Source organism: Chaetodon auriga, chromosome 19 (genome assembly GCF_051107435.1).
Source record: "Chaetodon auriga isolate fChaAug3 chromosome 19, fChaAug3.hap1, whole genome shotgun sequence".
Classification (NCBI taxonomy): domain Eukaryota; kingdom Metazoa; phylum Chordata; class Actinopteri; order Chaetodontiformes; family Chaetodontidae; genus Chaetodon; species Chaetodon auriga.
The window spans coordinates 5,662,053-5,677,432 of NC_135092.1; the positions used below are offsets into that span (position 1 = coordinate 5,662,053).

Here is a 15,380-nt window from a genome sequence, read left to right on the forward strand (position 1 = left end):
AAAGGAGCAGGGACTAAAAACCCAGTTTTTGTTATTTTATGATGGACTTATTGATTCAGACAAACTGAGAAAACTTTATTCCAATCCAGAAATATTCATGAAAATTTTTCATTTCACAGAAGCCACTGTTCTCAACACTTCAATGTCGTCTAAACACAAGCAGCCGGACAAAAAAAAAAAATGGCTGCATGGAATAGAATTAAAATTCTAGACCCTATTTTTGGTATTTTTGGATACAGTTCAAGCATGAACAGAAAGTTAGAAATGTTAGCTTTAACCTCAGCGAGCAGGCAGACGCTGTCTTGCTCAAAGACGAGGCAACGCTTCATGCTTCGCTGGTGCAGGACTCAAACTTGAGACCTCTGTTCGAGCCTCTCGCAGTGTCTCTACCCACTACCTTCGCTCTGCCACCTACACCCTCGCTGCCGTTGAGTCATGAATAAAAAAAGGTAGAATTATTTCCATTTGCAGCGTTTGTCAGAGTGGCTGCTGCCAGCTACGAGGCTGTCCTCCCAGTTAGCAGACATTTCCTCATGTGTTAGACCAAAGTCGGCTGCTGTTTAGACCCCAACTCTCACCTCCTCCAACATGGCTCACCGTGCCAAGTAGTCCCGCTGTCTCCTGGACCACTCCCAAAACAAACGTGCTGCACAGCTGGGGGAAAATGTCCTCCTGTGTTGTAGCAGTCGTACAGTACACGGACCTGCCAGGGCTTTACTTTACACAAAAGCACATTAAATTGTTTGGTACAAGTTGTTCCACTTCACAGACTCTGGGATGGTAATCGGCCTTGTTTCGGCTCTAATCTGTCCAGTGCAGAAAATCTCCTGCATGTATAATTTATCCCGTAATAAAGTCCTAAATTCATATCTTCATGAGACTAATTTGCTTGAGTAGTTATACATAAACCTTAAAAAAGTCTTATTTTTTCCTCCACTTTGTTGTTTTAAGCGCTGTTGTCTGATTTAGCAACATATCTGTTGGCATTTTCTGAGGTACAACCAAAGAACAAGTGATTAGTGTTCTGATGTCAAACCAGGATTTTTAAAAGGATTTCTCAGCCTGTGATTTTCTGTTCCTAATGTGTGTTTTGATGCTGACCCAGATCTGAACATCGGTTCAAATCTTCTGCTATTAAAACAACCAACGCATTACACACATAGATGACAAATGCATGAGCTCTGAGTGCTCTCTCCTCGATAACAACGCAGTCTGCCATGTGTCAAGATAATGACACCCAAGTTAAACCAAAGGAGCTGTGCCAAGGAAAACACAGAAAATGTTACAAAGCATAAAATCTCACCATATAAAAACAAGTAACTCCTGAGAGCGCCACAACAGGTAATATGATTTGTTTAGAGAAATGCCTTTTTTCTGTGCTCATCCACGGTCCTAGTTTATCTCTATCTGCCTTGTGGACACTCCTGTGAAGCATAAAGGGACTTCAAATGATAATCTCTTACGGTCTGTCCCCAAGGTTTGCACTGAAACGGGCAAACAGGCTTTTACTGTATGTTCTCTGGCCCTGCAGCCTGGAAACACTTGCAGACAGATCTGCAGTTGGATGTGCTGATCCTCATTAGGGCATTTAACAGTGTAGCAAAGGGTTTGGTGGCAAATTCAGTTGGAACGTGTAATTGCTTCCTTAGCTCGATCCTCTTCCTCCTGTCTGTGCTCTGAGGCACATGATGAGACTTACCTGATTAAATAACAGTTTCATAAAATAATAATAACAAAACTAACGCACTGTGTTTTTACACAGATGTTAGCACTGACGGCTCATAGTAGTTCTCATTGTCACTGGTAGAGTTTGCCTTTCATGCACAAGAAACAGCAGAGAACATCCTCCAAAATGACTCTACGTTGATTCAACTCTTCTCTAAAAGAATAAAACCTGAAAATAATGAAATTGCTGCAGGAAGCATTCCTCTGTCAGTGTGCATTGTTAGTTAACAATTTCCTTTTATTTGAGACATTTCATAGTGAGAATGTATAGTATCATGAAAATGAACTCTTGGATTTATGGACTGTTGAAAACAAGCTGATTCGTATTGGACACAGGTGATATGGACTCACTTCTAGAGCCGATTTGTAAAGATTATTATTTTTGTAGTGAATATGAAGGCCTGTATTACAAACTCTCTTCACCAGTGGAAAAGTCACACCCCTGCACCAATCATTTTCATTACTTAGATTCTTAATTACACTGTGTTTGGCTTGTAAATTGGGCCATTTCACTGCTGATGGCTCCATAGATAATCACACGCAAGTACACAGACAGGAAGCAAGCCAATTGCTGCTCTCAGTGTGTTATTGTTGCCTTCTCGATTGGATTACGCTGGATTTTCTAACGTGTCATGTTTGTCTTGTAGCTGAATCTTTTTCAGAGAAGATTATCCTCCAGCTCTTTCTCTTTCACGCTCTAATCTGTCTGGGGGGCTTTTACCGCTCTGTTGTAAAATAAAGACTTCTGTAGCATTTCTTTGCATAGAAGACTGAACAAAACAGAACGCGCGAAAGCAACATGTCGTTCGTCTAACCCTCGGCCATTGTTGCTTCCTGGGAGCGAAGCAGGATTTTTGCTGCTACACAGAGGCACTACCTGAGCTTCATTGTGAAGAGACGCTCTTTCCATCACTCACAGGGAGATGCAAACCACTGGCATATGTACTTGAAACAGAAAAAAGGAAAAGCAACGCAGGCTGATGTACTCTTCCACTCACACAGCTGAAATTTTTCCCTCTTGTGTGCCATTAACGGACTGAAAAGCATCAAGGCAAGAGTGTCACTGGGCACTGTGATGGGAGCTGGAATGCATTCACAGTGCTCAGAGAACTGCTTTCATCTCACACTGTGCCAGAGCTGGAAGAGGGACTGCACACCTGTACTGAACGGGTCAGAGAGCCAGAAAGATGATTATGTTTTAGTTGTATCTGTCCAGAGTTTTAGATATCCATCGTTGAGATTTCTGCATTGGCTTTTTTCAGTGAAATGTCTTTTCTATTATTGGATGGATTGCTGTTAAATTTGGTGCACATATTCAAGGTACATATTCAAGGGAGTGTAATGACTTTAAAATTTGGACCTGATAATAAAGTTAAAGTTCAATTTGGTTCATGACCAAATGCAATCACACTCAAATCAGCCTCAGCTCTGCTTTCTTTATGCTAATTAGTACATGTTTAATGCTAGCATCTGTACCTAAGGTGGTGAAATTGGTCAACATTATACCTGCTAAACATCAGCATGTTAACATTGTCACTATAGGCATGTTGGGATGCTGATGTTAGCATTTAGCTGAAAGCTGAGTACAGCCTCACAGAGCTGCCGGCATGACTGTAGACTGTTAGCATTGTTCAATTACCAGTGATTTAGAGGCCTGGAACCTCAGCAAGACTGGGCCACAAAATTACAGTCCAAAATAATGCAGGACCTGCCTTAGCTGTTATTGTGCTTTATGGGTGTAAATTTCCCTACAAAGTTGCAATTAGTCAAACTACCAAATAAACACTGACATGCAGTGATCCTGCAACTTTTAGGGCTTCAGAGGGTCTGGAGAGTCTGGGTGTTTGGTAATGAGCTTATCTAATGTCGAACGTAAAATCAGAATTTACAAAGTACAGTATCTCCAGCTGTCAGGAGGAGTAAAAGGAATGCAGTGTAGAAAGTTCCACATAATGGAAAACACTTTCAAGTAAGTTATCAGTTCTTCAAATCTTAAGTAAGTGCACAGGGTTGCGTCCCACATCTGCATTTCCCAGGTACTGAAATGAGGAATTTGGGAAATTGAAGGTGGTGATGGGAGGGGTGTTTAACTCCGCAGCAGCATGCAATTAACTCGGTCAGCTGTCAAAGCTCCAATGATGTGTGGCTTCATGTTAAAAGCCCCAGTCTTCCTTTCCCTCCTCAGCTCATAGCCTCTTGCTGTTTGAACCCAGTCGGCAGTCAGGTGACATTACAGAGCCGATCGCCCGGAGGTTATCTGCTGGGTTAAAAGTGAGCTGAATGCCGAGCCAGGACAAGCCCAGACAAAACCATTAGCTTCCCTGACCTCCAGCTCACTGCGGCAACTCCATAATTCATCTGGGAAGGGGGGGTGTTTGATCGCTTGCACCTTTCACCTCTTTCCATTGCTGCTGCGCCGCCCTTTAATTACCTTTACACTGTGTTTATTCCATTATTTGTTGATGCCGTTACTGTAACAACAGATTAAGAGGTTTCAAACTGTTTGTTTCACAGTGCCAGAAACTATAATACACCAAGATTTACTGGTTAGAGGCAGTGTTTGCTGCAAGATGTTGAGCTGTTCCAAAAATGATTCCCTCCCAAAATTCCCAGGAGTATAGGGAGATAAATATTTTGCAACACACCCATGCACTATAGTTGCACATCAGGATCAGATGCATCTCTGAATATGAATTCAGAGGAACACAAGCGTTCAAGTTTGAGAAAAACATTATACCGTGTGTCATTATGAAGGGTGAGCATACTTACTCAAACATTTCATGGGAAATTACTGTACTTTTTTCCCCATTACTTTATTGATTACTCATAACTTTGTAGACTCAGTCCAATTTTGCATTTAAAATGGGATAAATGTGGCTATTAGAATATATTAACTTTGAAAAAACAACAATCTTTTGATGACACACTGGAATGACACAATGACTTTCAAGCATTACCTAAAATGTTTCAGCGCTGTCTGAACTCGTAGAGGACCACACACATTATTTGAATTGGCCTCCAAAGCTGCTCATACAAGTGTTTTCTGATCTGATGCCCATGTCTGTTGTCATAAATTAGCATTACAAACACATTAAAGCAGTAATATTGGTATTACTGATATGACTGCTGTGGTTAATTAAAACTGATGCTAATGCTTTCTTTTTTCTTGAGAAGACAGTCCCAGGGGAACAAGTAATACCAATTATTTTACTGATTCTTATCCTCTGTGTTTGGGCATTTTCAGATCGAAGAGTTAGCTGATGCCTTGATAAGAAATAAGAAGAGCTTTTGGTTTGCCAGGTTGTGGAAAATCTAAAAGCAACATAAAACAAACAGTATCATCAAATAAGCAACATCATCTCATGCTTGTGTGCTACAGAGCTTGAGTGGGGATGTGGTTAGCCTAGCTTAGCATAAAGACTGGAAATACAGGGAAACAGCTAGCCTGGCTCTCTCCACAGTCCAAACATATGATTATCAATGCCTCTAAAGCTCGCTATAATTAACGCATTGCATCTTGTTCGCAAAATCTGTGCATGACCAGAAATGCATTTGCATTTTAGGGCTAGTTACATGAAGGAAGTGTCTCTTGACAGTTTATCCACCTGACAAGCACACCAATGCAACATCTCCAGCTGCAGCGCGGGTTGCCAGATATAGTGACCAGCTCTGTACCCAAACCTGGTGACCTCCCTGTGAGGACAAGGCTTGAGAAAGGTGCCCACAGTCACTGCACCCGGCTATCGTTCATGGAGAAACAGTACAGCACATAACTTCCTCTTAAACAACAAACTGATGTCTTTCCCTTTCTGTTCTTGTACAGGCAAAAAACACAAGAGAAAACATGTTAAACGGTGAGCTTTACAGGTGTTGGTAAGGACTTTATGCTAAGCTAAGCTAATTGCCTCCTCACTCCTGTGCAGACATCACTGATGTCAAATTCACATCTGACTCTAGGAAAGAAAACAAATAAATGTATCCTACCAACTCTAATTTTAAAGGATTATTTACATTCATGACTATAATATTTCCACAACTTGGTAAACCAAACTTGGTTCCTGTTAGTGGCTTTTGACTGATCTATAAAGGATCAGTGTTGGTTGTCATTTTGCACACATTGCTTCTGCAGTTTTTGCAGATCCTGCCCTTCAGCTCTCCTCATCCACAGACACACGCGCCGCAGTCCAGACTCTCAGTCACACAGTTAACTTTTCACAACAGCAGTAATCATGAAGTCAGCCTCACAATGTTTCCAGTTAATTAAACTTAAGGCGAGAACAGTGACGAGTGATTTAACAGCCACTCTGCTGTGTGATTTACGCTTCAGCCAAACACAAAAACAAAACAAAAAAAAGCTGTACTTTTATTTAAAAGGCAAAGGACTGTTTTGCAGCTGGATACAATATTTCTACATTAACTGTTAACCATTTAGTTTCTCTTTTTTTATTACTTTCAAGGAGTGGAAAATCTTACTAACACAACACTGCTGACAGCATCATACAGGCTTGTTCTGTATCATTTTGAAATGTTTTCACTGAGTGAAATAATCAACCACCGGCTGTATCATTCCATCAAATAGAAATCTTCTATTCTCCTGCACATCATTTTAGAATTTTAGGCACATTCACCCCAAACTCAGCCTGGCATCTTTGGAAACGTTGGCATCTCCACTAATATTGGATGAAGTTTAGCTTCACAGCATGAGTCATGAGTCAATGAACAGCAGCAGCAAGAATGTATGCAGTGAACCACACATGGGCCTCCAAGGCATGTTTTGGCTTGGAGGGCACCCATTCGATCTTAACCTCTGTCTGTCTCCGGCTTTAAAAAACGCAGGTGGTGGTCCTCCGCAAGGCAATAAACCGGCAGCGGCAGCAGACTGCCCACAGCCTAAACATTCCTCTGTAATAACTCCGGAATAAACAGGCTTTTCCCTGCCCCTATTCCAGTCCACCTCTGTTTGTATCTGCCGGGGGAAAAAAATCATTCTGACCTCATTATGTAAAAGCGGAATCTCCCTTTGCAGCATTTTGTAAAACACCTTTAATTACTGCTCCACACTAAACAGACATATCCTTTAAAATATTTTCCTCCTGACGCACAGGTCGACTGATGCATTCAAGAAGAAATCTGCCTGCAGCCAATGAGACAGTTTTACTAAATGGTTTCCCATCAGATCATCCACTGGCATTATTTCTATGGTAGCCAGCAGAAAACATTAAAAGTTATTTAAGGATGTGACTTTTAAAAAAAACAAAAAAAAAAAAACCCTGCGGGTCTGGATTTGCGTCTTTGTGGGAGCGCCAGTGTTTCATGTGTTAATTCCCAGAATTTCAAATGTCAAATCACACTTCCCCCCCAGCATGTACTTACTTCTCCCGCGCTCCTTCATGAATGTAATAAGATCCTTGTAGTACTTGAAGTCGTCCTCGTACGGCTGGGCCTCCACCGTGATGTTCATCTCCTCCTTCAGGTTCAGGTAGATCCCCTCCGACAGAAAGTAATGCGGCCGGTCGTCCTGCCGCAGGTCGTGGAAGATCACCACGGCCCGGGACGTCCAGTTGAAGTGCGTGTGCAGGACGTTGGCAAAGTCCCCCAGTTTGGTGGTGGACGGCCCGCTGCGCACGATGGTCCGGTACTCGTCTCGCTTGTCGAAGCCGTACGCGGGTCCACCGGCTGTGATCAGCGGGAGTTTCCAGTGGGACGCGAAACGCCCCACGGAGGCCAGCGGGTACACGCACCCGGGTCCGAAGAAAGCGTCCGGGCGGATGTAAAGCTTGGCGTCCACGGCCACCACCTGCGCTCGGCTCTCGGCGCATGAGCCCGCTGCGGGGTCCTCGGTGCTGTAGTTCAGGATGTTGATGTAGCGACCGAGCAGCAGCCCGTGTTTCCCGTGCAGATCCTCGTGCGCCATGAGGATGGCCGGGAAGACGCGCGGCAGAGCCCACGGATACTTGTGGTGGTTGTCCGGCAGCATCACCGCTACGGTTATGTTACCTCTGCAGCCGGGGAGGAGGCAGCAGGACAGCGCCGCGAGCAGGCAGCATCCCAGCGCGCTTCTGCATCCCATGTCGCGTCCCAGCCGCTTGGAAGTCCCACAGAGGAAAGTGTGGCCACGGAGAGCGCACCGTTTGGAGAGGAGACTCTGCCGGCTGTGGCACCCCGACACCTAACCATAAGTATCCGTCTTCGTCGCTCTCTGTTCCCTTCTCTCTCAAAAGTCACACAAAGTCGGTAAAGGCGTCATCCTGTCACGCCAGCCCGGGCTGTGCCATGCGTCTTCGCTGCGTAAATCCACGTTAAATGAAGTTCGCGTACTTCCCAAAGCGACTTTTCCAGCGCAGCGTGGTCCTCACGCTGATAGTCTCTCGGAGAGTGATAACATCCATCCAGATGACTGCAACTTAAATCAGAGCAGCCCTCTGCTCGGCCCCCACACGTCACACACTGCAAGAAAAGTCCACTTCCATTAATCTGTTGACCACTGCGCGGTCCCATCGGCAAATAATCCAGAGTTTCTAAGAAAGTGATGTGATTTCGGTGCAGATCATATCTCTCAGGTTTTTCCTAATCAACGGAAGAATTTTGTTTATTCTGCCTCCTTAAAGATCACAGCAGATCCTGAGTGAGACTTGTGTGTCTAAAAACACACTCACAAACGGACCTGCACGAGGCGCAGAACAACAGTCAGCGTGTGTAAAAGTTGTTCATGTTTGAATGAAACAATCTGACTGTAAAGCAAAGTGCGACGGACGAAATTACACGTTGAAATATTTGGAAGGCCTATTTTTTGCAGTGCATAAATAAACCTGAATACGGGCGTGAGTCGCCCCCTGCTGGTTGCAGAGTACAGTATCGATCCGCTGCAGTCTGCAGAATTACTGCTGAGAAACTGGGGATTCACGTGCGCCTTTTAACAAATTTAATGTTTAATATTGAGCATGTCAGTTATTGGAGGGGTGGATTTTATATTTCTGCACCATTTTTTTTTTTAACAGATTGTTTAATTGTCTGTGGGTTATAGTCAAAAGGTCGCTGCCTGTTGATGGCGCTGTGGATTGATTGATTGATTTGATGGGCTTGGCAGCGCATCAATCACAGTTACTGAACAGCTCCTCCTGCTGGTCTGTCCTTGAATTAAAGTATAAAGTATATTCATATGTCTTCAAACATGTCTGGAGTGGATCTTTAAAGTTTAATTCATGGAGAATTTCACAGTTTGAGCTGACAGGGTTCAGGAAACACAAACCGGCTTCAGCATCAGTTTAACAGGATTAATGGCGGATAGGTGTTGGAAATCGAGTTTGCTTTCTTATGTGTCTGGAGGATGTTAGTAGAATTTAGAGAAGTTATTTTAAAAGAATACCTCCAACAAGATATCAAAACAACTTTATCGTCCAAAGCACATTTGACGATTTTGTGAATGAGATACACTGTTGAAATTTGCGTTGTAGTTTATGTGTTTTGTCAAAGAAATATTAAATCACTTGAACGTTTGATTTTTCTTAAAGACTTTTTTTTTTTTTTTCAAACTAAAATGAAAAAAAAAAAAGTTTCTGAGAGGTCCCACCTTTAATGCGATTGAGGTGCTCTATGATGACCTGCAGTCTCCAGTTTGAGACAGGTGCAGCGCGCATTGACGCACGGACGCACAGCGCGGGCGCTTCATTCGTTTTTGAAAACAGAATCTAACGATCCTTTATCTGCTTTGTACCTGCCAGACTGGTTAGAGATGACACAGACTCTGAGTTCACGGCTCCTCTCTTGGGGAAAAAAAAGAAAGAAAGAAAGAAAGAAGAAAAAAAAAAAAAAAAAGCAGCGATCATCATCATCAGGAATCCAGAGGTCCACCACAGCCTCGTTTTTATTGATGCACACTCCAAGAACAACTTTCTTGTAGTTAATCCCAATATTAGTGTTCAGTCATGAGCAGAGTACTGCAGGATGCTTGTAGATGTGAAAGGACACAACCCGCAGGGTTTAAAGACAAGTAGCCGACTAAAACAGCGCCGTGCGTCCGCCTGCAGTCGCCTTTTGTCCACACAGACAGCATCTCGAATTAAACGTAAATGCTTAATCGTTTTACAGCTTCTCAAGAGCGCCTCGGATGTCAGCAGTCAAGGGCTTCACACTGCAGAAACATCCACCTTCCGACTCGTTTAGTTTAGCAATGAGTCATTTTACTGACATGAGCGCAGACATATTCCAGTGAAGAGGTTCATCTGTCAGCAGCACACAGGGAAAAACACCCCACCGGAGGAGATAAATAACACGTTCAAATCTTAAATCACACACAAGAGAACATATTAAATTGCACTTACTTTTAGTATACTGAAATGTAGACCTACTGCAATTGTTCTCAATGTATTTATAACATAAGTACAAAATACTTATGTGACCTTGACTGTTATTTTGAAACAGCTGTAATTAAAAAAGATGTAATTAAGTGTGTTTAAATACACTTTTTGTAAGAGTTTTATACTTTTTTATATTCACTTTGGGTATTGGACAACTATATCTATTTATCTATCTAATATTAATAAACCTTTAATTTGTACATCTTACATATCATTTATGTTCTAAGTGTTAAACAAATATGACAGAAGAAGCACATTTTAAATCATAATCAGTCTGTAAGAGTGAATATTTTCTGACGTTTTCAGTGTGTCGCCTGGTTTTGATATAATCAGCCCCCGACATGCACAGCAGCAGCGATTTTAACATGTACCTCTATACTTAATGAGCAAGAGGAGTATCAAGATCTATTTAACTCCCACGAAATGAGATTCAGGCTGTTCAAACTGCCACTGTGATGTTGCATAACAGAAGGGGTGCTAAAAGGTTTTTAATGCAGCGTTGTGATATCTATTTACAGGTAGAGAGGTCCGTGGAGGCTCATTACTCAACACACTGCATCAACGTTAAATAACACACACACGCTCGCTTGTAGCTCTTTATTTCCTCTTGTCAGTAACAGTGTGCCAAGGGATGACAGTGTTTAATGTGAGGAAGCAATCACACACATATATCAGACACCTGTGAAGCCACACTTCATACAAATATACATTCCACATTAATCACACCAGTTAAGAGAGATGACTGATTTTATTCAATGCTGATCCCAAAGACACACAGGAGACATTTCCTGCTAGACAACAACAACAAGATTGTCAGCTTTTACATTCTCATTGTGCAGCTATAGCCCTTCAAAAGCTTCAACAGATATATAACTTGGATACAAAGATTCTCCTTAAAAGCAATCCCTGCCTCAAATCAACCTGATACACAGACAATCACGTGCGTCCCACTGTTTGAATTGTCTCAAAACTGAACAGAAAAAGTGAAATAAAGGCCTAAAAACAAGCAGGTTCATTGTTGTCATACACTTTATTTACCTAAGCCCTCTTTGTTAGCTTGAGTCAACAGCAGGTGTGTACTTTTTAAAGGAGTCTGTTGGTCTGTCTCTAGGTCCGTCGCTCACCCTTTGGCCTCGCATCTTCATTCTTTACTCCTTCAGCCAGCTGAGCAGCTGAGGTGTGTAATAGGTGATGATGATGTCAGCGCCTGCATCACAGAGTGTGGGAAAACTGTTAGCACCAAGTCCGATTACACCTCGAGCTGAACCGATAATGACTTACAGTGACGTAAATTTACAGTAACACAGGTTTCTAATTAGTGTGGACGTGGTCTTTGTTCATGTGTGGTCAGAGCGGTAACAACCCCCCCAGCCCTCCCCTCACCTGCTCTACGAAAGGCAGTCATGGCCTCCATCACAGCAGCCCGCAGGTCGAAGGCTCCAGCCTGCGCTCCATGCCAGATCATCGCAAACTCACCCGACACGTTGTACACCGCCAGAGGGAGAGTCGGGAACTGACGAGACACAAGGAAAAGACAGTTAATCCCTGTGTAAACACTTCCTCCAAAAGGCTTGGCGTTTCAGTTTTGGCTAAACATACTTAAACGATTTTGTCAACCAAGCATGTTTGCCAAAATGTACTGTTTCAGCACTGTTCTCCGCCTAAATTGATTTATTACAGACCTTGTCCTTGACTTCTCTCATGATGTCCAGATATGGCAGACCTGGTTTCACCATCAGCATGTCAGCTCCTTCTCTCACATCTCGCTCCTGCAGCAGAGAACAATGGAGACACTTCCAACAGCTGCTACCACATACAGTAACACCTGGAACCCAAACGTGCATTCGTGAATCAACTTACCACAGCTCGAATGGCGAGTCCTCTGGCTCCAGGAGGCAGCTGATAGCAGCGTCTGTCCCCAAAGGCGGGTTTGGACTGTGCAGCATCTCTGTATACACACAGCAGGGAGCTTTAGTCTACTCTCCCTTCAAAGTGCGATGTGACTGATCTGTTAACGCCTGTTTGTCCAGCGCTTACTTACCTGAAAGGACCGTAATAACAAGAGGCAAACTTTGCACTGTAGCTCAGCACTGAAGCCTGGAGGAGAATACACAGAAAACATGCTAAGAAACTACATCCTTTGCAATATAATGTTTTTCTTCTTATTTAAATATTCCTCTATGTCACAGAGCTCCATTGTTGTCCAAAACCTATTAAAACATGTTCATGAGCCACACTGTTGCACCGGGTGACTTGTTCCTACATTACCATGAAAACCAACCACAGCTGGTTCTTTGTAAGCCCTTGATCACTTCCTTTGAGACATAGTAAGTTTGACATTATAACTCTTCAAACTGCAGGGATTTTCAGTCCATTACCTTGTTCCCGAAACCGTTGGATATCAGGGCTTGTTTTATTGCTCTGACTCTTCCATCCATCATATCAGAGGGAGCGATGATTTGACAGCCTGCAGAACAACACACACGACCATGACTACATGATTAGGGACGCACCAGTATAATATCAGTAACTATTGGACAACATCAGCTTTAAAAAGTGACATCGGTTTGGCTTTTAAATTGTTCTTGGGATCAATTTCATGACTAACAGAATGCCTGAAAAGCATGATCTGCACTTGGTTGGTGCATCTCTAACTTTAACACATGGTTAAAATCAAAAGGAGAGTCTCACTGAGAAGAAGGAAGGGCAGAGCTTATTACTTAATGTTTGTTTTCCAAAAATAGAAATAACCTTTAAACACAAGAAACAAGATTTACCAGCCCGAGCGTAGGCCAGCGCCACTTCTGCCAAGCGCAGGCAGCTGGCATCATTGTTCAGAGTCCCATCATCGTTCAGGATACCTGCAGGTACAAGAACAGTGAGAAACATTTGTACTTCAATCCAAATTTGTGCTGCTGAAAGCAACAGATGTTAAATGTTGGGAGGAGACACTGACCACAGTGTCCATGTGATGTGTAGGGACACAAGCAGACATCACATGCCACCAGCAGCTCCGGGAACAAAGACCTGATCTTCTTCACTGCCAGGACAGCCGGCGTGTCGTCTGTGTCGGCGCCTGAACCCGTGTCATCCTGAGGAGAAAACACAAAGATCACTGTGTGTTTGAATGTGAAGACACACTTTGACTGCCATTCAGAACATCTCAGTCCAAAACCACAGGCATCAATCTGCTCATATGACATCATGAATGAATTAGCACGCTGCTTATTTGCACATTTACCAGAGAAACGGAGAAACGGAAAAGCTTGTTAGATATATAGATATATGCAAAACTAAAGGCAAACAAAGACTGTCAGCACACATCCCTGTTAACATATCTTTTCCCCCTCTCTTTTACATACCTTTAGGATTTTTGCCGGAACACCAAAAATCAGCACGCATTTCAAGCCATTCTCCACAAGCGGCCCCAACATCCCCTCCAGCTTGTTCACCCCATATCTATGGATGGGAGTACATGAAATATGAATGTAAAAACACACAAAAAAGGTCACGTTTCAAACAGGAACTTGAGTGCAGTTGAGTCCTATTGCTGTGTAATTCAGAGGCTTGCATTTGGGTTTGTTGCGTGTGGGATAAGGATCCAACGGATTCTCTTCTTATCTCGGTTAAGGTCCAGTGTTTGGCTTTGGGTCCACCCTGCCTGACCGCTGTTATCTGAGGAAAACGCCCTCAGTGAATTCACAGCTGCAGTGTGACACAGTGTTGTGTGATTTCTGTTTAAATGCTTTAATCCCCACAGTGCAATGAGGAATTTGTTCTCCTTTTCTGGGCAGAATTATGTTGTTAATTGCTGAGAAAAAAGGACTTTGTTGTTGTTGCTGTTGTTGTTGTTGTTGGTGGTGTTGTAAAGATCTGAACCTGGCAGCTTGCAGTTATGAAATGGCTGTGATAGGATTTATTGCTCTGACTCTTACCTTGCCTGTCCTGGCAGGCTGCCGATGGGCTCCACTGCATCTGCACTGTCTCTGCAGGAGAGAGTGACAAAGCACCATGTTTGAGAACAAGCTGATTGAGTCTTAACATCAAAAATATTGTACTACACTCAACTTGATCATCTAAACTTGAAACAGAGGAAGTTCATTTACGTGATGAAGATCGGGTAGATAAGATTGTCAGGTCTTAAATCTGTGTTGCAGGCCTGCCAGTGTCGGAGCGTCGGGTGGAAATAGCCACTGTGGAGGATCGACTCTGCCGGTGTCTGCATCTTTACCCTGAGACAGAGACACCATTTGTAACAAACGTGGAAAAATACTGCTTTCACATTCTTGTGCTTCATCTCAGCCATGAAAAATGACCAAGCATGCGTGATGCTACACCTCTTTCAGCAGCTTTGACACTGCCTCACTGCAGAGTAAACACGCCGCAGAAGAAGAATGGACAATGGTTTTCTCCATGCACATGCTTTTTCTGAGCACCCCTCACTTTTGATTATTTTATCTGTGGGTTTTTTTTTTTTTTAAATAAATAAATGAATCACCATGAATTATACTCGGCATGAATGTTGCTTTTGGAAGTACTGTTGGCTGAGAGCTATTTTCATCAGCAGTCATTTTGCAGGTCACAATTAAAACATATGCTTATATACAGCTTTGATATTTGGATATGTAGTGTTCACATCCTGTTAGCATTGCAGCTTAGCCTCGCTACAACAGGACCATTTACATAAACGTATGACCTCCGATGTGAACAAAAGTAACAGCTGTAAATTTCAAACTGTAACTTTAAGACGAGTAACTTCTGTTGCATGAAGTGGTGAGATTAAAGTCGAAATGGCTTGAAAGAAATTACTAATGACCGCTGTAATTGCCTTTTAACAGGCGTACGTGTGAGGGTTTTTTGTTTTGTTTTGTTTTGTTTTGTTTTGTTTGTTGACATTTTCACTGCCCGTTTGCTCATATGCTATTTCACCACAGCAGGACAGGGTTATCAGTTACGAGTCATTTTATAACCTTGTCTGGGAAGATACCTTCGTACTAACTATGCAATGAATGTGGACAGTGATATACACAAGCCGCAACAAATAAAGTCATAAATGTATGAGATTACAATACAAGAAAATGAATACACGCTACATACACGCCAAATTAAGCCAGTGAACTTACCTGTGCCGATGACAGTTGCTGTCTGCTGCACTCATTCAGCCTCAGCACTGTTCCTTCTTTGAGTTTGACCGACGATACGCGGGCGAATGGGCACTACCGCCACCTACTGACTGGAGTATGAAGTCGAAACTATTTAACGAGAAACCCACGTGGATATATACATATATTAATTTTT

At 42.9% G+C, this 15,380-nt stretch overlaps 2 protein-coding genes across 2 annotated transcripts in view; both read right to left on the reverse strand.

The window, feature by feature from the left end:
• Positions 1-8,105, reverse strand: part of npr2 (natriuretic peptide receptor 2) — a 52,618-nt gene extending 44,513 nt beyond the window's left edge. Inside the window, exon 1 of the mRNA XM_076758518.1 lies at positions 7,099-8,105. Within this exon, the coding sequence (XP_076614633.1) occupies positions 7,099-7,795 (697 nt within the window). The 5' untranslated portion in view covers positions 7,796-8,105. The remainder of the gene's footprint in view (positions 1-7,098) is intronic.
• A 2,559-nt stretch (positions 8,106-10,664) lies between these two features.
• On the reverse strand, positions 10,665-15,279 carry alad (aminolevulinate dehydratase). The gene is made up of 12 exons (XM_076758081.1): positions 15,206-15,279; positions 14,189-14,314; positions 14,018-14,068; positions 13,445-13,541; positions 13,039-13,174; positions 12,860-12,943; positions 12,461-12,549; positions 12,124-12,179; positions 11,943-12,030; positions 11,765-11,851; positions 11,466-11,595; positions 10,665-11,289 (listed from the first exon to the last, which is right to left on the reverse strand). Exons 1-12 carry the CDS (start codon positions 15,238-15,240, stop codon positions 11,231-11,233), a joined length of 1,038 nt encoding a protein of 345 aa, XP_076614196.1. The 5' UTR covers positions 15,241-15,279; the 3' UTR covers positions 10,665-11,230.
• Between the last annotated feature and the right edge of the window lie 101 nt (positions 15,280-15,380).